Below are 21,525 nucleotides of genomic sequence, written 5' to 3'. Positions count from 1 at the left end.
GTAGCTCTAGGATATTATATGCAATGTATCTAGTTTTATTGCCATATGTATAGCCCATTCAGCACCTATATGTCCCAAATCCTTTAGCTACACAAAACACAGAACTATATTTCCAAGATTAGGAGTTCATGTGTTAGAAAGAGCTATTATTAATATTTCCAAACAGAACTTTCATTTAACTGATATGGAGAGCCTATTGATTTATGAGCAAAGAAGATAATTCTAGTTATAGTGTGTATTTTCCTTTTATTGATAATCACATGTTGCTGCTTATAATGCATTCTAGCTTTAATCCAAATGTTTATGAGAACCTTTAAACCTTGCCATAATGTAAGACCCATACATACAGCTGAAGATTCAGGATGATCCAGTGTTTCAGGGGGGAATTGATGTGTTTTAGAAAACCAAAGTAACTCCATTTTACTTAGAAAACCTCAGTCTGACTTAAAGTAACCCCAGCCCAGCTCAGGGCCATCATGGCCTCTCATGATCAACGTCGTTATCTCTCTCCACTAAATTGTATCTAAGGAAACTTGGTTCTCACAGGATTCTCACTGTTCTTTGCTGACAATTAAGAAAACAGGATGTAACCAAATAAGGAGTAATCACCAGATGAACAATGAATCATTCGCATGCGTACTAGATACTTAGCCCACCATTTTATTGCCACTTATACTAGGTCTAGGGTGTCAGCATCATTCAGATTGTTTGTATAAATGTAAGATGCACCTATAACCAATTTGTATTCAGTGCAGAGCCGAAGCCCACTGGATACCTTGCTAATCTGCAGTAGCAATAAACACCTCAAAAGAGATTCCCACTGTGTCTGTTTGATTGGCTAAAAGGCGGACCCAGGGACGAACCGAATTCACATCACTGTTGTCCCCTTCCATGTGTGATCAGGGATGGACTTCAGTCTGGATCCTGCAGGGTTGCCAAACTTTTGCTAGCCTGGCTCCTGTGCCTTGAAAAAGAGCTTGACAGTCCAAAATTAAGCAGATGAAGCTTTTGCTGCAATGGAAATGAAGAGATGGGGAAATCTTCATCGGTTTAATTTCTATATGCCAGGTTTCCTCTAAAAGCATAAGAGCAGGAGCAGGTAGAGAGTTGGCAACCCTGCCTACTGGTGCCTCATGCCCAGCATTGGGCATGGGAGTTCCGCCATCCTTGTGTACATTCAAACATGGCGGTTGCTGGGGGGGGGGGTCCCCAGTCGGGAGTGTTTACCGGTCGCAACGGATCCTGATGGGGCTGGAGGTTCCGCTGCTGCCTTCAGTCTCTCTGGACTCGACTGTTGGCAGGAGGACTTTCTGGCCTCTCCTGCTGCTCACGGCAAATTTCCGTCCCATTTTGGCCGTGAGGGAGTGCAGAACATGGCCTCAGGCAAGGAGTCCAGAGTGAGTGTCCACCGCCCAGCCCCAAATAGGTTCAATATTTTTGGGGCGGGGGAGACCCCCAGGGGTTGGATTTGGGTCCAGGTGGAGACATTTAGGAAGCGAGACTGTCCTGGCCCCTTTGGGCTGACCAAGGTGGGCGTGAATGAACTGGCCCAGCGCACCTTCACAAGGTCTTCATGGAGCACCAGCCTCCCCATGGATGGCTCAGAGCTCCGCCAGCCCCCTCCCTACTCCAGGAGGATGGGAATTGCCCCCTCTTGATGAAGGGGGTGGGGGGAGACCCCCAGGGGTTGGATTTGGGTCAAGATGGAGACATTTAGCAAGCGACACTGTCCTGGCCCTTCTGGGCTGAACTTGTAGGGCAGGAAGGGACTGGCCCAGCCCATCTTCACGGGGTCCTCATGGAGCACCAGCCCCCCATCGATGGCTCAGAGCTCCATCAGCCCCCTCCCTCCTCCAGGACCTCATCCAGCGAGGAAGTGCAGAGTGGAGCCACCTGCACAGAGGAAGGGAAGGAGCTCCTGGTCTCTCCAAGATTCCTGCAGCTTCCCCCTTCAGATGGGCAGGATGGCCATATGAGGGACTTGAAGAAAACAACACTGGTCATTCGTCGGTAAAAGAAATGAAATGTTGTGGAGGGGGATGGAGGGAGGACTGAAAGGGCCATTTCTGCCAAGGGGGAGTCACAGGTTCTGTGGAAGATGGGAATTGCCCCCTCTTGATGTGGCCTGGCTCCTCTGCTCTGAGCAAAAGCGTGACCAGCTCGAGCAGGTGAAGTCTTTTCTAGCCCAAACAGATGGGAAACTGCTTCACTAGCTTATGATCTGCATGTCAAGCTTCTGCTGAAGTCACAGGAGCAGGAGCAGATAGAGAGTTGGCAATCCTGCCTGTTGGTGTCTCACACCCACCACTGGGCCTGGGAGTTCTGCCATCCTTGTTTAGATCCAAATATGGCAGTTGCTGGAGGGGGGTCCCCGGCTGGGAGTGTTTACCGGTCGCCATGGCGCTGAGGTTCCGACAGATCCTGATGGGGCTTGAGGTTCCGCTGCTGCCTTCAAACTCTCTGGACACGACCGTTGGCAGGAGGACTTTTTGGCCTCTCCTGCTGCTCACGGCAAATTTCCGTCCAATTTGGGTCGTGAGAGAGCGCAGAACATGGCCTTGGGCAAGGAGTCCAGAGTGAGTGTCCACCGACCTGCCCCAAATAGGTCAATTGGGTGGGCGGGAGACCCCCAGGGGTTGGAGTGGGTCAAGTTAGAGGCATTTAGGAAGCGAGACTGTCCTCGCCCCTTTGGGCTGACCCTGTAGGGCAGGAAGGGACTAGCCGAGCGCTTCTTCACAGGGTCTTCATGGAGCACAAGCCCCCCATGGATCGCTCAGAGCCCCGTCAGCACCCTCCTTCCTGCAGGACCTCTTCCAGTGAGGAAGCACAGAGTGGGGCCAGCTGCACAGAACAGGGGAAGGAGCTCCTGGCCTCTCCAAGCTCTTTGCAGCTTCCCCCTTCAGTCGGGCTGTATGGCCATATTAAAGGAGAGGAAAGATTGTGCTGTTGGTCGGTGTCGACTCCTGGTGCCCACAGAGCCCTGTGGTTATCTTTGCTAGAATACAGGAGGGGTTGACCATTGCCTCCTCCCGCGCAGTATGAGATGATGCCTTTCAGCACCTTCCTTGATTGCTGCTGCCCGATATAGGAGTTTCCCATTGTCTGGGAAACACACCAGCAGGGATTCGAACCAACAGCCTCCTGCTCTCTAGGCAAGTTGCTTCCCTGCTTCGCCATTAGGTGGCTTTAAAAAAACATTTGTCATTCTTGGGAGCTGGGTATGCCTGGACTGGATGTTCAAAAGCCTGTTTTAAAACAGTTACACTGGCTGCCAATATGTTTCCGGGCAAAATACAAAGTGCTGGTTATTACCTTTAAATCTCTGAACAGCTTGGGTCCCAGATATCTTAGAGAGCGCCTTCTTTTACATGATCCCCACCGCACGTTAAGGTCATCTGGGGAGGTCCGTCTCCAGTTGTCACCAGTTCGTTTGGTGACGACTCAGATGCGGGCCTTCTCTGTAGCTGCTCCTGGACTGTGGAATGCACTCCCAGCGGAAATTCATAATCTTGATTCCTTACTGTCCTTCAAGAGAGTCCTTAAAACCTATCTGTTTGGCCTGGCCTTTCAGGGTTCTTTATCAGTTTTAATTGTTTTAATACCTGGTTTTCAGGGTTTTAATTGTTTTGATAGTTTAATTGTTTTTTAAGTTATTTTAAATTGTTATTTATATTTGTATCTCTGTTTTAATTGTTTTTAATGTTTTCTGTTTTAATTGTAAACCGCCCTGGGCCATTTCGGAAGGGCGGTAAATAAATCAAATAAATAAATAAATAAATGGGGTCCGGCTCGGGAACATTTTAAGTCTCCAGCAACACCCCTGCAGATAGGCGCTCTCCCTCCCTCCCTCCCTCCCTCCCTCCCTCTTTGGATTGATGGTGATGATGACCTTGTTTTGAAAGGCTTCCTCAGTAGCTTAGAATGAAATAATACAAGTTTTATTGCTTGTAAGCCTCTTTGATATTTTTAAACTAAAAGTAGGATATAAAAGAAATGAAATGTTGTGGAGGAGGATGGAGGGAAGATAGAAATGGCAAGATCTGCCAAGTGGCACTTATGTGGAGGACGGGAATTGCCCCCTCTCGATGAAGGGGGTGGGGGTGGGGAGACCCCCAGGGGTAGGATTTGGGTCAAGGTGGAGACGTTTAGGAAGCGAGACTGTCCTGGTCCCTCTGGGCTGACTTTGTAGGGCAGGAAGGGAGTGGCCCAGCCCATCTTCACGGGGTCTTCATGGAGCACCAGCCCCCCATCGATGGATCAGAGCTCCGTCAGCCCCCTCCCTCCTCCAGGACCTCATCCAGCGAGAAAGTGCAGAGTGGAGCCACATGCACAGAGGAAGGGAAGGAGCTCATGGCCTCTCCGAGATCCCTGCAGCTTTCCCCTTCAGAGGGGCAGGGTGGCCAGATGAGGGAGTGAAGAAAACAATACTGGTCATTCTTCGGTAAAAGAAATGAAATGTTGAGGAGGGGGATGGAGGGAGGACCCAAAGGGCCATTTCTGCCAAGGGGGAGTCGCAGGTTCTGTGTAGGATGGGAATTGCCCCCTCTTGATGTGGCCTGGCTCCTCTGCTCTGAGCAAAAGCGTGACCAGCTTGAGCAGGTGAAGTCTTTTCTAGCCCAAAGAGATGGGAAATGCATCACCAGCTTGATATCTGCATGCCAGCCTTCTGCTGAAGGCACCAGAGCAGGATTAGTGAGAGAGTTGGCAACCCTGCCTGCTGGTGCCCCATGCCCACCACTGGGCCCTGGGAGTTCTGCTAATTGAGCAAGAGACACCTTTCAAAGTGGTGATACTCTCATATTTAGCAGGGGGAGAGCAACTTGTCCTCTCCATCCCCAGCACAGCATCCCTCCCGTGGTGTTGCTGGCATCTGCTTGATGTTTCTTTTTGGACTGAGAGCCCTTTGGAGACAGGGGACCATCTTATTCAGGTCTTCTTGATTTATTTCTCTGTGTAAACCGCTTTGAGTTCTTTGGTTGGAGAGTGGTACATAAATCTCTGTAGTAGCTGAAGGACTTGTTTAGATTCAAAAAGTGGCCATTGCTGAGCTGCATCCCAGGGCTGGGTATGTTGACCTGGTTGCCATGGCGCTGGGTTTCCGACGGATCCTGATAGGGCTGGAAGTTCCGCTGCTGCCCTGGGAGCCCCTCGACTCGACTGGTGGCAGGAGGGCGTTGCGGTCTCCCCTGCGGCTCACGCCAAATTTGGTCCATTTGGGGCCATGCCAGAGTGCTGAACATGGCCTCCGCCAAGGGGTTTAGAGGGAGGGCTCACCGCCCTGCCCCAAAGAGGTCCAATGTGGGGGTGGGGAGAGAGACCACCAAAGTTCTCAAAGCGGTTTGATGAGACATCTAGGATGGGAGTCCCCACTGGCTGCTTAGGAATGACCCCGGTGGGTGTGAACTGGCCCAGCCCATCCTCACTGCTGCTCTCCTCTCTCCTTGGCAGGACATGGGAGAAGGATGCCCCTTACTCCGCGGCGTGGGCAGCCTTGATGGGGCTACTCCTGTGGCTCCTCTCAGGTACGTCCTCCTGCTCCTCCTGCGTTATCCCGATCCATTCTTGATTTATGGCACCTTGGATTTGGGACCCTCTCAAGAAACATGCCCCCTGCCAGGGTTTCATTGTTGAAGATCCAGCTCCAGATGCCATCGGCCTTTGGCACCAGTAAGCCTGACGACCACGACAGGTCTCTCTCTGACCAACACATAGCCAGAAGTCAGATAGAGGTCTTTTCCTCTCAGCATCTACTTCTGAATAAAGCAGATTAGTTTAACCTTGTGTGAATCTCCCTGCTTATCATGGACAAGCTGTTGCCCCTGAGACCCTGTTGACTTCTTTTTTTCCCAAATTCAATTTTTATTGATTTTAACAATAGTAATATTATCATTAACAAATAAACAAAAGTGGACTTCCCGCACACATCTCTTCGTGAATCATCAGCTATAAAATTTACCCTTGCTATAATAATAATTCAAAACATAAATTTAAACCCTTACAAACACAGTTAGTCGAGACCCTGTTGACTTCTGCTGTAATGGGAGTGAATTAGCTCCTGAAAGACTCTGCCATAGAAGTCAGGACCCCCAACCCCCAAAGAGGTCTCTCTTCGCAAGGAGCATCCATTCTAAGTTCTGACTATTGGAATGTGGGAAAGACAGAAAGGAATGACAGCAAGGGCAGGCCAAGGGAGTTCCAAAGGAGAAGAGCCGAACCGTCTGAGCTAGCTGGGTTTTGGGAGAGGATCCAGGGGTTCAGGCACAGGAGGCCAGGGAGGGTTCTCGTGCACAATTTGCTCCCTAGGGTTTCAAATGAAGATGGGTGGGGTGGGGGGATCGTTCCCCTAGTCTGCTCTCTGAGGACTGAGGGGCTGTGGGGCTCCATGGGCTGGTGGGCCTGGCCCACCATTTCTCAGTGCCTGGATTCCAGGTGAGCCCTGCAGCCACCCAGAGCGGGAGGCTGGAGCCAGGCTGTGGCTGGCTGCTCCTTCAGGGCTGGATCCCTTGGTGCCTCCTTGAGTGGTTGCAGGGCAAAGGGAGCAGTTGAGATGGGGAGCAGTGGAAGCCCCTCTGGGGGGCAGAGGAAGGGGTCGTGGCAGCCCCTCGGAACAGGTCATTCTGAGTCAGACCATTGCTCTACTTTGACCAGTAGCTGCTCTCCAAACCCCAACCGAGGGAGCTGAGCTGTTTTAGAGGTTTTTAAAGTAAGCAGTATATAAATATATAAAAATCCAATGAATGAAGAAAGAAAGAAAGAAAGAAAGAAAGAAAGAAAGAAAGAAAGAAAGAAAGAAAGAAAGAAAGAAAGAAAGCAAGCAAGCAAGCCCTTTATGTTGTGGAGAGCTGGGAGGGTATATAAATAAAATAAAATAAAATAAAATAAAATAAAGAAAGTAATTAACCCTTATGTTGCAGGGAGCTTGGAGGGTTCTTGCCTTCACCCCTGCCCACTGCTGGAAACTGGCTACTCCGGGTTCCTTTGACACACTCACTCGCTCACTGGTGTCTTTTGTCCTTTTCCCCTCTCAGTGACTTCCAGCCAAAGGATATAAATGAAGAGTGCTCCGTGGCCCAAACGAGCAAATGGTCACTGGTAAGGGATGAAAACCCAGTCTGTACATGGCAGGGCTGGGAGGGGGCGGGAGAGGCCCCATTTCAAGCTAGAATAGAGGGTGTGTGGTAGAGATCCCGTCTTAGCAGGTTGAAGGGATGCTTTGAGAACTTGTCTGGAAAAGCCATCTGCATCGATCTTTGCAGTGGTAGTAGCAGTGAATTGGGTGGGTGGGATGAGTGACAATCCGGGCTCAACTACAAGTGACTCAGGCAAAGGTGGGAGACCCTCGCTATGGAGGAAGCATCATGGGAACTTTTGGAGTGGGAAGTGCTGAGTGGGAAGAGGGGTGTGTCTACCTATCTTCCAACCTCGCTTCTTCATTCCGCTCTCCTGCCCCAAATCACGCCCTCCCCCAGGGTTCTAGACTTTGATTTTGTTCTGGACTACCAAGCAGAAAACATGTCCAGGAAGGGAGCAGTCTGGAGGGGAACTGGAGTGGGAAAGTCTTCTTTGGGGTAGATGGTGCACTCTTTCCCCCCTGCCACTTCTTGGCTCCACATGGCCCCCTTTCTGGTGTCATTTAAAAGGGCCTCAAAACACGGGTCTGCAGCATCAAGTGGCCAATAGCTCTGCCCAGCAAAGAGAAGAACGTAGCTAGGCTTTCCTTAATTAAAGGCAACATTAAAGAAACCACAGTGTCCCATGTAGCAGGAGGCCTGACTCTTCTTCGGGATCCTGCCACTCCAAATGTTGTGTAATACCCATGATCTCACCCGACTGCCCAGGAATGGGCGGAAAGCTGGTTTCTGAGGTTCAGTAGGTTCTTGGGTTTGGTTCCTCTCTGAGCCCAGTTACACATTGGTAGACACGGTTTTGAGGTGCTAAGGAGCCACCTCCTGCTTTAAGCTCCTCTGTTAAGAAGGACCTCTTGAAGGAGGGTTGACGTTTGGACCCCAGATGCCCTGGAAAGGTCAAGTGGGCACCAGAGCACCCATTCCTCTCTCCATTCTCATCCACAGAAGTCATTCTCGGACGGCTCCAGGATTCACATGGTCAACACTGGGAACGAGATCCTGGAAGAAGCACATGCCATCAGTTCCCCGAGGAGGTAGAGTTTCTTCTTGAACTTTTGTATAGGGAAGCTTTTCTGTCCCCCTGCCAGCCTGGATCTGGGATGGATCCAGTGCCGCTGACTGGCAAGAGGTGCAGGGCAGACAAAAACGACGTCTTCATACATTGTGTAGAAGCATTCACTCTTCCAAGATGTGGTGGTGATGTCCGCTAGCTTTAAAGGCACAGAGGATAGCTTCCTGGAGGCCTGCCGGATGGCTGTCCCCTATTGGAAGCAGAGTGCTGGGCTAGATGCATCTTTGGTCTGATCCAGCAAGGCTCTTCCGAGGTACTCATACCATTGTATTTCTTCCTGCAGTGTCTTCACGGTTGAGGAGGATGGATGGTTTCTGCAGACCGTGGACACCGAATGGTCTTGTGAGGTAAGGAAACGATTCCAGTCGCTTTTGTGGATGGGCTGGTTGAGGAGTGAGGGGAGATTGCATCTCCACCGTCAGGAGACAGAGGGGGGTCAGATCCAGAAAGGGGAGGAAATCCAGCTGCTGCATGTTGGCCAGAGGATTACAGTGGGAACGTCGTGGCTAGGGAAGGATTCTGCAACCCTCTGCCTCTCCTTCCAATGGCCACCTTTCTGGGTTTGTGTGCTTTGGATTTGAGGCGTCCATCGGCTCCCAAGACCCTGAGATGGGTCAGGAGAGGAGAGGGTCTTCCTGGCAGAGATCCTCCAGGTCTCTTGACTGAAGAGGCATTTCTGTAGAGACAATCATGGTCCCCTCAGGTAAAAACAGCCCACAGCAGGAGGGATGGCCCTCGTTCCGGACTCAGGGGCCCACCTTGTCTCTCCCTTTGGAAAGGCTGAGCTAACCCTTTTTCCTGGGGAGAGGAGATAAAGGACATGAAGGGGTGGGATCAAGAAGACTCTCTGGGCCAAACTATTGATGCCAGTGGGTGCCATTCATCTTTGTTTCCATTCCGCATGAAAGGAATGCAGAAGAAATGACAAGAAATGACAACAAGCAATTAGCATTCCATTCTGGAACTCCCATGCAGTGATGTTTCTGTTAATGGCTGGTTTTGGGGAGGGAAGGAAAGAGATTTCACAGACCTACCTGTCATGCTGTCTTTGGACTAGAGCTCCAGAGTGCAGCCAACTGATTCTGATGGACCTTTTGAAGGATGGCGGCCATTTTGCTGACCACAGTAGATCATATCACAATGGAGCTTCATTGTTAGACATAGGAAGAAACCAAATGGCCACAAGCATGTGGTGGCTGTGCCCTGGCACTCCCAACCACAGTTAGAATTAGAACACATGTTTTCTTTTTTATAAGGTTTTTTTGTCTTAAAAAAAATTCAAAATAATTTAAAGAAATAAAAATGAACTCAAAGAAAATGTCAGGGGGAAAACTCCCTACAAATCCTAGGCCCTAGGAAGGTCAGAGTGAGTACACACATTGGAAACCTTTGTCTCATTTGCAGAGTCTTGACACCAAAGAGGCCAAGATCCCAGAAGTCAACACTAGGGATCAGGAGCTGGACGTGGAGAGCTTTGTCAGTTCCCCGAGGTACTCTTTTCTCACCTGGAGGGGCAGCTCCATCGCTCATGGAAGTAGAGGACCTTCCTTAGGAGCCCATGCAAGTTTTTTTGGGGGGAGGTGGTTAGTTTAGCAAGAGGCCAAGGGTGGAGAGAAGCTCCGAGCAGCATTGAGGGTTGTTTCCATGGAGACAGGTGTCTCTATGCCCAGCCCGTGGGCTTCCTGCAGGCATCTGGCTGTCCACTCCTGGAAACAGGGTGTTGGGCTGCATGCCTCATTCATCTCATCAAGCAGAGCTTTTTCTAAGCACTCGTGTTCTGATCTCATGTGTCTTCTTTCTTTCTTTTCTTAGCGTCCAGAGGCCAAGCACCGTGCTGAGGAGGCTGCAAAACACCGCCGCTGACCAAGAGCCATCCCTTGGAGAGGTCAGGAAGCCTCAACATCCTTGGAAGAACTGTGGGTTGGGCATGTGGGTCCCCCGTGTTGCCCAGGAGTAGAGATCATGTGGAATGGCCCCAGTTTTTGATGCTACCGGGTGGGCGGCCATCTTCTGACAGTTGTTTGCTTAAAGCTATGGTAAAGGGACAGCCATGCCCTTAACAACACTGCATCACAATGGTGGCACCGTGGGGGTGATAGGATTAAAGAAGATGGCCGCAAGGAGATGGCGGCCATGGCCTTGACTTCTGGTCCAGATCTCACAGTTAAAGGTGGAGCATCCTGTTGCTTTAATGGCAACCATTGAAAAACAGTGACAAATAAATGAAGAATGAATAAAAATACAAAACAATAAGCAAACTAAACCAAACCAATGAGAAATGAAGTGAATGGAAAGGGAAAAGAACTGGGAAAGAAAGAGGAAAGGAGACCCAATTTTGGCATGCTTTTGCACGTGCCTTTAGTGTCCTCACTAAGGAGCCGACTGAAAGCATGAAGTGGACTGGAAGTGGTCTTTTCCAGTCACCCATAAGCCATCGGGGCCCCAGCTGAGTGAGGGAGCGCAGCATGTCTTGGGGGGGGGTTGATGCCTTTCCCCTCTGCCATTTGCATGAGTGAGCGAAGGCCTGAAATCAACCTGACCAACCTCACTGTGAGGAAGGCGGGCACGAGAGAGGAGCTCTTTCGCCATCTCTCCCGCCCGCCTCCAGCCAGCACGCCTGGACTCCAAAGTGGTTTTTAAGAAAATTGAAAATCAGGAAAGCGGGAGGAATTGTGTCCAGAATGGGACGATCCCCTTCCGGCCCACTTCCTGCGTTCAGCACACCTGGTGATGACCGCTGGAAGGTGCCAGGCTGGCCTTTTCCCTGCTGAAGCCTAGGAAGCTCAATGCGAGGGCCAGAGCAGCCATTTCTCCCCCTTCACTCCTTCACAGAGTTCTTCCTTCCCGGGGGCCGAGACTCCACCCGCCAGCATGGAGGACGAGGGGTTGGAAGGGGACTGTGCCACCAGTTCCCCCAGGTACCTTTCTCAGCTGAAGGGCCGCTCCAGGGATCATAGAGGCGGATCACCTTCCCTGGGAGCCTTGGTTGATTAGACATGTTCATGGAGGAGAAGCCAGTTGAAGACTCTTACCCATGACAGCCAATGAACCTCTGAATCTCCAGATTTCTCTCTCTCTCTCTCTCTGTCTGAATAAACACGCTTTGATGCCACATGTAACCAGGTCTCAAGTGGTTCACAACCAACTAAATAGGCATCTGGCTGTCCACTGTTGGGTGCTGGGCTACATGGGTCTTTCACTTGATCCACAGGGCTCTTGGCATGCATTGATGTTCTAATGCCATGTGTCTCCTTTCTCCTCTCAGAGTCCTGAAGCCAAAGAAGTGGCTCATCAAGAAGATGATGAAGAACACCTACACGGTGGAAGACTCATCCTCCGCGGAGGTCAGCAATGATCCATTTCATCATCCATTTTTTCATGTGAACGGGCTCTAGGTTGTGTGTGTGTGTGTGTGTGCGTGCCCTGTTCCCCAGCAGGAGACAGAACATGGAATGGTTCTAGTTCTAGATGCTGCAGGATGGGAGGGATTGTGATTGGTGGGATGGGAGGAAATGCAGCTGAGGCATTGGAAAGGCGGCAAAAATGTGGTGAAAGGCTTTTCTTCTGGGCAGAGATGCCAAATGCCTTTTCTACCAAGAGGCAGGTCTTATTTTAGAGCAGGGTGTCTTCCCAACTGTCCCTTGGGCTTGGTTCCTCTCAGAAGCCTCGCAAGGTCAACGCAAGCCCTGGAACGCTCCCGTTTCTCTTCTCTCTCCTCCCCAGTGCTCCTCTACGGACGAGCACGACACGATGCATGAGATCAGCAGCATCGAGGACGAGGTGTGGGACTCTCCACCGACACCCAGTTCGGCCAGGTAGGTACCCTCCTCTCAGCTGAAGGGCCTTAGGAGCCAGTAGGGAGCTTGGGGAGGAGAGCTGGTCTTGTGGTAGCAAGCATGGCTTGTCCCCATAGCTAAGCAGGGTCTGCCCTGGTTGCATATGAATGGGAGACCTGATGTGTGAGCACTGGAAGAGATTCCCCTTAGGGGATGAAGCCGCTCTGGGAAGAGCAGAAGGTTTCAAGTTCCCTCCCTGGCAGCATCTCCAAGATAGGGCTGAGAGAGATTCCTTCCTGCAACCTTGGAGAAGCCGCTGCCAGTCTGTGAAGACAATACTGAGCTAGATAGACCAATGGTCTGACTCAGTAGATGGCAGTTTCCTATATTCCCTATGTTCCTATGGGGGGCTTTTAGCACAGCAAGCAGAAGGCTGCAGGGGACAGGGGCAGCTCCCCCATGTCTGAGCCCCATAGAGGGATGTTTCCTCCCACTTGCTCTCTGAGGACTCTGGAGGGGGAGTTCACCCAAGGAAGCCGATTGGCAGCAGGTGCAAGACAGACACCAGCCAGTCTATTGCTGGCTATTAGCAGAGGGAGCTCCGAGACCCCCATGCTGTTGGCATGAGCGGGTGTTGGGGAGAATGAGCAGGGGCGGGCTCCTGTCTCAACACCCCCTTTGAACACTTCCCACGGCTTCTCAGTGGGGAACGAAAGGCTGGACTTGGAAGATCTCTGGCCTGATGAAGTTCCCCTGCCAGCCACCTCCCAAGGGAGGCGAGATCATTGCTTAGCATCTCTTTGGTTGCCCGTGTTCTTCTTCAGCTGGCTGCCATCTCCAACAGGACAGTTCTTGGAGCAGCTTTTCTCTCTCCTCTCCTCTCTCAGGAACATCGATGAAGAGGAAAGAAGAGGACAGCTGGCCCCAGATTGGTTCTCCTTGGTCCATCTGGGAGAGGTAAGGGGTGCAAACCAAGGGTGACTTGACTCCACCCCTCTGCCCCTCCTTTCCTGCACTACACAGGATGGCGGATCAGATGGCAGTCACCGTTCACACGGGCGGTGGAGACTTGCCCTTTCCCCTTGTGGATGTCTTTCCCTTCCAGTTGACCTCATGCACCCTGAGCCAGAGGCAGCACCCTCCAGGCCCAGATGTGGGTGCAGACACCCATGGCACTGGCCTGGCACTGGGGATTCTCCTGACCCATAACCGTCCCTCGGACTGTGTGCAGAGGCCTGACCCTCCTCTTCTCCTCAGGGGAGAGCAACAAAGAAGATTGGGGACGTCGTCCGGTGTGTGGAGTATGCCAGTGAGGTGGAGGAGAGGTTCCCCGAACTCCTGGTGGGCCTGGTGAACAAGATCCTCACCGGCCTGCAGAACACCACCGAGGGAGTTGGGAACCGAGACAGCCAAGACCTGCCTCCTGAGTAAGTCATGGCGGTGGGGAAAGCAGGGCCAGCAAGTCCTCCTTCCAGCACTCTGGGAGGACAGGCTAGGGTCATTTCTCCCATGTCCCACTCTGATGGGTGAGGAGCATTTCTGGCCTGTTGGGGTGACTCTGGCACGGTGGTCCCCTCCCTCAGCTACACAGGGGAGACCCCAGAATTTGCAGCCCTCTTGGCTCTGCAGAGAGCCTTAAAATGCCTCTGCAGTGTTAAAAAAACAGCTGTGGGGAAAGTCACTTCACCCCTGTGGTCTCCCTCCCATTGTCCAACTCAATCCCTCCACCCTTGACACTACGCCACCCCGCAAGGAGACACACACTTTGGTGACAGCAACCTTCTCTTCTCTGCAGGGAGACCGCGCAGATTGTCCGGACCCTGCTGGAGAGGGTGGCACAGGTGACCCCGGAGAAGACCTGCTGGGAATCCCTGTGTTCTCCACACAGCTGCCTCCAGGGTGTGGCCCTCTTGGTGAGGTAAGTAGGAGTGAATAGGAGATATCTCAGGAGGCCTGGGGGCTGGGGTGGTTTGTGTCAGGTCTGCTCTTTCCGGACCTTCCGCCCAGGACTCAGCAGGGTCTTTTGGTGTTTTGCAGGGCTCTCCTCCAGACACGGTCCTCCACAGTGGCCAGGCTGAAGGCATACCTGGCTTCCCTCTTCAGCCTGGACAAAGATCCAGAAGAGCATTCCCTCGCAGAGGTGGCCTTCTTTGTGGAGGTGCGCAGCGTGTTCCTCAGGGCGGGCTTCCCTGAGAGGAGGGTCTGGCCCCAGGGGCTGATGGGTCTTCTGCTCCTTTCCCTCTTTTAGCTGTTCCTGAAAGACCAAGACTTTGCTGCCTTAGAGAAGACCTGGACGCTCCTGGTAGCGTGGCTAGTCCACCCCAGCCAGAACATCCGCTACCTGAGCGAAAGGGGACTTCTCCAAATTTATGGCACCCTGAAGGCGGTGAGTGACATCCCTGGGCATGGAGCATCCCTAGGCAGGGAGACTCTTCTCTTTGGGGAGCCCTTCCTCTGCTCCTAGGCATCCCCAGGTGTGATGGGGAGATTTCTCCAGTTGGGTGGATTCAGTCTGTGGAACCCTTGCCACAGGATGAAGGAGAAATCCTTAAGGGAAGGCACAGGAATGCATCTCTCAGTAGGAGCCTGATTCCCCATGTGCTCCAATGCCGCCTTCTCCCCCCTCTTTGTGCCTCTGGGATGGCTTAAGTTATCTCCTCCCCAAGGCAGTGGATGGTGGCCAAGCAGCATCAAACACGGACAGCTCTGTGGTCCGTTTAGCAGCGGGTGGACTAGCATGTGTTCTCAAGGATCCACCTTTTCCCTCCCTAGGCGAAGAAACCCCAGGATTTTAGTGCCGGGATCCTGGGAGGGCTCAGGACCTCCAGTCTGGAAGCCACTTTGGGGGTCCTGGCCTTCATGGAGCGGCTGAGGCACTGTCCATCAGAACACCAGGCCACGGTGAATGCTGTCCTGGCTGCCCTGTGCCGCCCTCTCTTCCACCACGTGAGTACTTGCACGCCAGCCCTCCGTCCCGGCTCTATGAGGGCCGGCCAACCTGCAGGTTCCGACTGGGTTGGAGAAGGGAAACCAGACACCCCCTAGAGACCCATGCAAGCTCTTCATCAATTATGGAGGTGAGGAATTCTTCCCTACCAACGACCCCTGTTCTTTGTAGGAGGAGCCTAAGATCCGAAGGGCAGCCATGAGGACCCACCTGGATCTCCTGCAGCACCACCGCCGCCACCACAAGGGTACAGAGGAGAACATCACGACCCACATCGCGGTGCTGATGCATGTGGAGGATGAGGACCTGGAGGTAGCACAGGTGAGGGCCCACTTCTTCCTGCCACCCCTACAAAGGTTTTTAGGCTCCCCCAAGTCCAGCCACCCAGTGGCAGGCCCCAGAATTAGCCTCCCGGGGTGGTGAATGCACAAGCTGTCCCGCTGTGGTTTGGCCCATCCAGGACCTACACCTTGAAGCCCCCTAAGAGGTTTCTTGGAATCCCTTGGCAGCCTTTTTTACTCCCATTCCGGTCTTTCTTTTGGCAGGCTGCAAAGGACAATCTGAGCCTCCTGGCGGAAGCCCTCCTATGGCACCTGGAGGGCAGGCTGCTGGCGCAGGATTCTTACAGCCTGCAGGAGCTGCTGCACAAGATCGCCAAGCGTCTGGTAAGGGCAGCCCCTCCTTGTTCGTCCCTCGGCTCAAATGGCTCAAGGACCTTTGGGTGATGCTTTGCTCACTCGGGATTTCTCTTTGCTCTTGATCCCAGATTCGGCAGCTCGGCACAGAAGACGCCGTGGAGATGGAGGCCACCAATATCCTGGGCTTCTTCCGCAGCGAGCAGCCTTCAGTGAGGAGAACGGCTGCCCTGCTGATCGGTAAGCGAAACAAGACTTCTGGGTCTCCCTTAGTGGGTCGTCTTGGTGGGCAAAGGTTCACTCTCTTGGAGGGCACTGCCAGAAGGGTGTGGAGGGGCAGGAGCTGTTCCCTCCCCAGGAGGACTGGCCCAGTGAGCGTTAGCTAGGAGTCTAGACTTAATTTCCTTCCAAGGTGACATAAGAGTCCCTGGAGGAATGGCTCAATCTGTCAGTCCCAGAGGGAGCAGAGAGGGGAGGACTTTCTCTCCTGAATGATTGGAAGTGGGCTGTCCATGAGCAGGGTCCTGAACTGTGGTTCCATTTCCTTCCACCCTTGTTTTTAGGTCACCTGGTGCACAAAAAGGGCAGCATCCTCACTGAAGGGAACATAGAGACCTTCCATGCTGGTAAGTGTGGGTTTCTGGGTGGGAAGGGGCAGTTTCTGTGAGGGGAGAGGCCTAGGTTTAGGGACCACAGAGCTGGAATGGGCCACCTGTCCCCTCAAATGGAAGGTCCCGCTTGCATCCTCAGGGATGCTCAGCAGTAGGGTTTCCCAGAGTGCAGGGGAGAAAGAGTCAGGACTTGCTCCCTCTTGGTGTGGAAATGGTGGGGCTGGGGGAAGGGTGGGTTGATCTCTTCGTGCCATTCCTGAAACTTCTCCTTCATCCCTCCAGCGCTGGAGAGCTTGCTTGGCGACCATGACCCCAAGGTCGGGAGAGTTGCCTGCAAGACAGAGAAGATCGTGAAGAAGGCCTTTTCCCTCCACTCCCGGCATGGGCTGCGGGCTGCCGTTCGGCGCTTGTGGGCGGGCTGTAAGAAGAAGAGACACCCGCCAGAGTACGGTGATCTCTCCACCTGACCGACTGGTGAGTAGACCAAGGCAGTTCTTCACTTGAAGGGGCCCCGATGGTTAGGGAGGCGGCTGGGGCTGCAGGAAGGGCGGGCAGGAATCTGGGCAGCCCTCCCTCGTGTTGGAATGCCATCTTCGGCCCTTGTGGCTGGTTGTACCAGTAGCCAAAGGGAAAGAGGAAAGATCTCTCTTCCCTCTGGGAAATGAGGACACGAATATTCTGCCAGGAGTCTCTGGTGCTTGGTGGTGTCACGGGGGAGAGTGTGAGAAGACCCCCAATCTCTGAACCAATGTCCTTCTCTCTTTCCAGGAACAACAGCCCCGTGCTCTCCCCTTGAAGACCGGAAGCTGAAGGGAGGCTCAGGAAAGACCAGGCAGCAAAGTGGCCTCCCAGAAGACCTCCTCCAACCGCGTGGACACAAGATCTGTCCACAAGAAGACAGCAGGGAAGTGCAGTTCTGTCTGAGAAGTGAGGGGGAAGCAGGCTCCACTCCCCTGGCCCAAGGAAGCCCCGCCTCTGGGGTGCAGTAGCCCCTCCCCTTGCCTCTACTGACAGGCTGTGGGAGGAGGCTACAGGACCAGCCTGCCCCCAAGTGGCCCTTTGGAGCCATTCTTGGGCTTTCCTTGGGTCCGGGGAGGATGTGTGGCCCCAGCAGGAGGGAAAGGTCACTGCCTCCCTCCATTCTCACCAGCTGGCCTGAGAGCGCCCCCTCCTCCTTCCACCTTTCTCCCCTTCCCCAGCGGCCTGGCTTCCCCTGCGAGGGGAAGCACCATCCAGGCATCCGCCCCCTCCCCTGCTGAGAGTGTGCTCCTCCCCCCTCCACTCCCGCAGCCACGCCTCACTCCCCCCTCCGCTCCCTCCTCCTTCCTCCCCAAACCGGTGCAGCTTGCCCCCCCCCGTCAACCGCAGCCCCCTGCCCGATCCCCGCTTGCTGGGCTGCCGGAGCGGAAAGGGAGGAGGAGCAGGGCAACCCCACTGATGCTGCTTTGTGCTTCTTGCAGGCTTGTGCTGCTGCTGGGCGGCTGGAGGAGTCGATCCGCCCCAGAAGAGGAGACCAAGTTAATATGCCTGCAAGGAGCGGGGGTGGGGGTGGGGGCTGGCTGGGACTCCTCCAAATTTTGTTTGCCCTGCCATTCCCTTGTTCTGTGTAACCCTGGGCTTCTTCCCTCCCTCCCTCCCCCTCCCTCCCAGGGACAGAATGGGCTTTGCTGGTCGTTCCGTTGGGGGCCGAGTAGGAATTTTTGGCTTTCCAACAGATTGGCCATGATGGAAAGTTTTTTTGCCTACTCCATTCTGTCCTGTTTTGTTTCCTTTAGTTAGGAAGTTAAGTGACGACTTGTAACCTAATTAAGTATATTAATAAAGTTGCCCCTTTTGTTAATAACCATACCGTCGTTTCTGAGTTCATCTTTTCTTCTCGTCTCCCTTGGAGCGTTTGTGCCCACAGACTCCCATTTTTTGCTTCCTTCCTGTGCTCTGTAAGAAGAAGCTGGCAGGGATCAAGAGTTCACAGCTCCCATTCGACAGTTTGGTCTGGTTGGGGAATGAGTCCTGCTGTTTGGTTTTTGGAGGGAGGAGAGGGTTGGATTGGATTGGATTGGTTATTTTTTTTTTTTTAATGGGGGGAACTCGTATTTATTTCGATCGGTTGGTTTTTTGTTTTTCCCCAAATTCAATTTTTATTATTTTTAACAATATTAATATTGTCATTGATTACGAATAGACAAAAGTGGAGTTCCCGAACACATCTCTTCATGAATCATCAGCTATAAAGTTTACCCTTGCTATAATAATAGTTCAAAACATAAATTTAAACCCTTACAAACACAGCTAATCTACCCAACCTGCAGTTTTTTACTGAATTTCAAACCCTGCTGTAAAGTCCATAGTAGGAAAATAGTTCTTTAGATACAACAAGAATGGTTTCCAATCTTCTTTGAAGCATTCCAAATTTTGGTCTCTTATTAGCGTTGTAAGTTTTGCCATCTCCGCATATTCCAAAATTTTTATCAGCCAATCTTCTTTTGAAGGCAGTTCATTACTCTTCCACTTCTGTCCTTATATTATTCTGGCCGCTGTAGAAGCATACATGAAAAATGTTAAATTATTTGTAGAAATTACTCCTTGTGTTATTCCCAGCAGGAAGGATTCTGGCCTCTTAGGAAATGTCATTTTAATATTTTCTTTAATTCATTATATATCATATCCCAATATGCTTTAGCCTTCCCACAGGTACACCACATATGAAATAAAGTGCCTTCAGACTGTCCACACTTCCAACATGTATTTGATACATTTTTATACATTAATGCCAATTTTTTGGGTGTCAGATACCATCTATACATCATTTTGTAATAATTTTCTTTTAAAGCATAACATGCAGTAAATTTTAAATTGGTTGGTTTAGGAAAATTGGAGGGGGGGAAGAGAATAAAAGGAGGCTCACCTGCAGCAGAAAGTTAGTGAAAGCTGGAGGAAGAGTTTAAAGTTGGCGCTAAAGCTGGAATTAGAGCTGACTAGGAGTAAGACCCTGAGGCTATTCACATGATAATCCTGGGATGCGGAGGGCGGGCAGGGGGGGTAGGCAGAGTCCAACTCATCTTGCCCCCAGATGATTCCTGACCTTTTCTTCAGGTATACCGCCATGCGCTCACATGATCCTCACTGCTCCCAGCAGTGTGGATCTTTGGAGGCTGGGATGACACATCCCAGCCTTTGGATATCCCACAATGCGTAGTGTGTCGAGCGTGGTGCATTGGGGGATAGGAACATAGGAAGCTGCCATATACTGAGTCAGACCATAAGTCCATCTCGCTCGGTATTGTCTACACAGACTGGCAGCGGCTTCTCCAAGGTTGCAGGCAGGAATCTCTCTCAGTCCTATCTTGGAGATGCTGCCAGGGAGGGAACCTGGAACCTAGATGCTCTTCCCAGAGTTGCTCCATCCCCTGATGGGGAATCTCTTACAGTGCTCACATGTCTAATCTCCCATTCAAATGAAACCATGGCAGACCCTGCTTAGCTAAGAGGACAAGTCACGCTTGCTACCACAAGACCAGCTCTCCTCTCCTCTGAGACGGGCGCTCTAGGCACCCGTCTCTGTGTGCACTCAGGCAACAAGCAGCCCAAGCACCCATCTGATCCCAGTCCCGGGGTAAAGGGCACGCTCGCACCCTAAACTTTGTCTAAAGGCTGGGCTTCAAAGTGGGGTTAGGCGGGCCAGCAGTGCCAGGGATCCCTGCGCTGCAGACGAGCAACCTTGGTTAAACTGCTTCTTCTGGGAACCGTCTTCCTGAGAAACATAGCTAAAACAGTGAAGAGGGGAGCAGACCGCAGGAGAGAACTGACCCCCACCCCCACCCCGGTCAGTCAAGAGCAGAGAGCAGGAAATCACTGAGCTGGAATTGCTCCAGCACTGGAGAGGCAGAAGCGACTCGGTGGTCGCAGTGAAGGAGCTCGGCCTGTTACAGGGGAAAGGAGGAAGTTTTGGGGGAAACATATCGGCCGCCAGTGTAGCTCCTTCCATACAGGAGTGATGTGCTCTCTCCAAGATGACCCAGAGACCAACCTGGCTGCCCCATTCGGCAGAGTAATGATCCCAGATCCCATGATCCCGTGTCATTCAACTCCTACAAGAAATCCCATCGTTCTGGCACAAAATGATACAACTGAGCATGCTCAGAGGCCTCATTCCTGGCTCTGGGGTTGGTCAGGGGGCAGGCAGGTCCACTGGTCCCTTCCCCATTCACAAAGGCAGGGGGTTCTCCAAGGCACCATTGCTGTGGAGGCGGATGGGGCTCTCCTGTGCTGCACCAGTGAGTTCTAGAGGCTCCTGGTAGAGTGGCGAGCAGCAAAAGATGGATCCCCTGGATGAGAACATGGCAGCACCGTGTGTGTGTGTGTGTGTGTGTGTGTGTGTGTGTGTGTGTGTGTGTCTGATTGCCCTGAAAAGTGCCTGACCCAGTTTTCGCTTCTCTCCTCCCAGGGGCCGGAAGGTGAACATGGCGCCAAGCCAGTGTACTTGAGGAGATCCTAGCAGGACGTGAGACTTGCCGGCCATCTGCTGCGCTTGGCTTAGTGGCCACAATGACTGGGAATGAAGCCCTGCTCTGACCTGAAGGAAGGAGGTTCCTTGCCTGGACCCCAATTGACACACACACACACACCTCCTCTGCCAAGCCTTTTGCTCCTCAGCAGCTCTATTACCCACATTTAGTGGGCACCTCCCTCATGCCCTGTAACACCGGTGTGGAGAAGTCTCCCTTTGAAGACCTGAGGGGCCAAATGTTCAGAATATTCCTCCTGCCCCTTGGAGGAAAGGCACAGTCCTGTTGTCCCCTTCCATGTGTGATCAGGGATGGACTTCAGTCTGGATCCTGCAGGGTTGCCAACCTTTTTGCTAGCCTGCCTCCTGTGCCTTGAAAAAGAGCTTGACAGTCCAAAATTAAGCAGATGAAGCTTTTGCTGCAATGGAAATGAAGGGATGGGGAAATCTTCATCAGTTTAATTTCTATATGCCAGGTTTCCTCTAAAAGCATAAGAGCAGGAGCAGGTAGAGGGTTGGCAACCCTTCCTGCTGGTGCCTCATGCCCACCACTGGGCCTGGGAGTTCCGCCATCCTTGTTTAGATCCAAATATGGCAGTTGCTGGAGGGGTGGTCCCCGTCCGGGAGTGTTTACCGGTCGCCATGGCGCTGAGGTTCCGACGGATCCTGATGGGGCTGGAGGTTCCGCTGCTGCCTTCAAACTCTCTGGACTCGACCGTTGGCAGGAGGACTTTCTGGCCTCTCCTGCTGCTCACGGCATATTTCCGTCCAATTTGGGTCGTGAGGGAGCGCAGAACATGGAATCGGGCAAGGAGTCCAGAGTGAGTGTCCACCGCCCTGCCCCAAATAGGTT

General features: G+C 52.4%; 1 protein-coding gene across 2 annotated transcripts; it reads left to right on the top strand.

Annotated features, from left to right (window-relative positions):
- The first annotated feature begins 1,294 nt into the window (after window positions 1-1,294).
- On the top strand, window positions 1,295-17,997 carry LOC128327674 (uncharacterized). 2 transcript variants are annotated; one of them, XM_053256741.1, is made up of 22 exons: window positions 1,295-1,397; window positions 5,449-5,522; window positions 7,029-7,092; window positions 8,073-8,161; window positions 8,483-8,546; window positions 9,604-9,689; window positions 10,012-10,084; window positions 11,032-11,117; window positions 11,465-11,543; window positions 11,923-12,014; window positions 12,863-12,932; window positions 13,233-13,402; window positions 13,771-13,893; window positions 14,013-14,133; window positions 14,224-14,361; window positions 14,748-14,921; window positions 15,094-15,243; window positions 15,468-15,587; window positions 15,689-15,797; window positions 16,121-16,183; window positions 16,451-16,642; window positions 16,937-17,997. In XM_053256741.1, exons 1-21 carry the CDS (start codon window positions 1,374-1,376, stop codon window positions 16,633-16,635), a joined length of 2,154 nt encoding a protein of 717 aa, XP_053112716.1. In that variant the 5' UTR covers window positions 1,295-1,373; the 3' UTR covers window positions 16,636-16,642; window positions 16,937-17,997. The 2 variants fall into 2 exon arrangements, with proteins under 2 accessions (XP_053112716.1, XP_053112717.1); XM_053256742.1 differs by lacking the exon at window positions 1,295-1,397 and adding an exon at window positions 2,472-2,576.
- Window positions 17,998-21,525: the final 3,528 nt, after the last annotated feature.

This window comes from Hemicordylus capensis, chromosome 5 (assembly GCF_027244095.1).
Source record: "Hemicordylus capensis ecotype Gifberg chromosome 5, rHemCap1.1.pri, whole genome shotgun sequence".
Taxonomy (NCBI): Eukaryota; Metazoa; Chordata; class Lepidosauria; order Squamata; family Cordylidae; genus Hemicordylus; species Hemicordylus capensis.
This window is presented reverse-complemented; position numbering and strand designations above follow the sequence as displayed.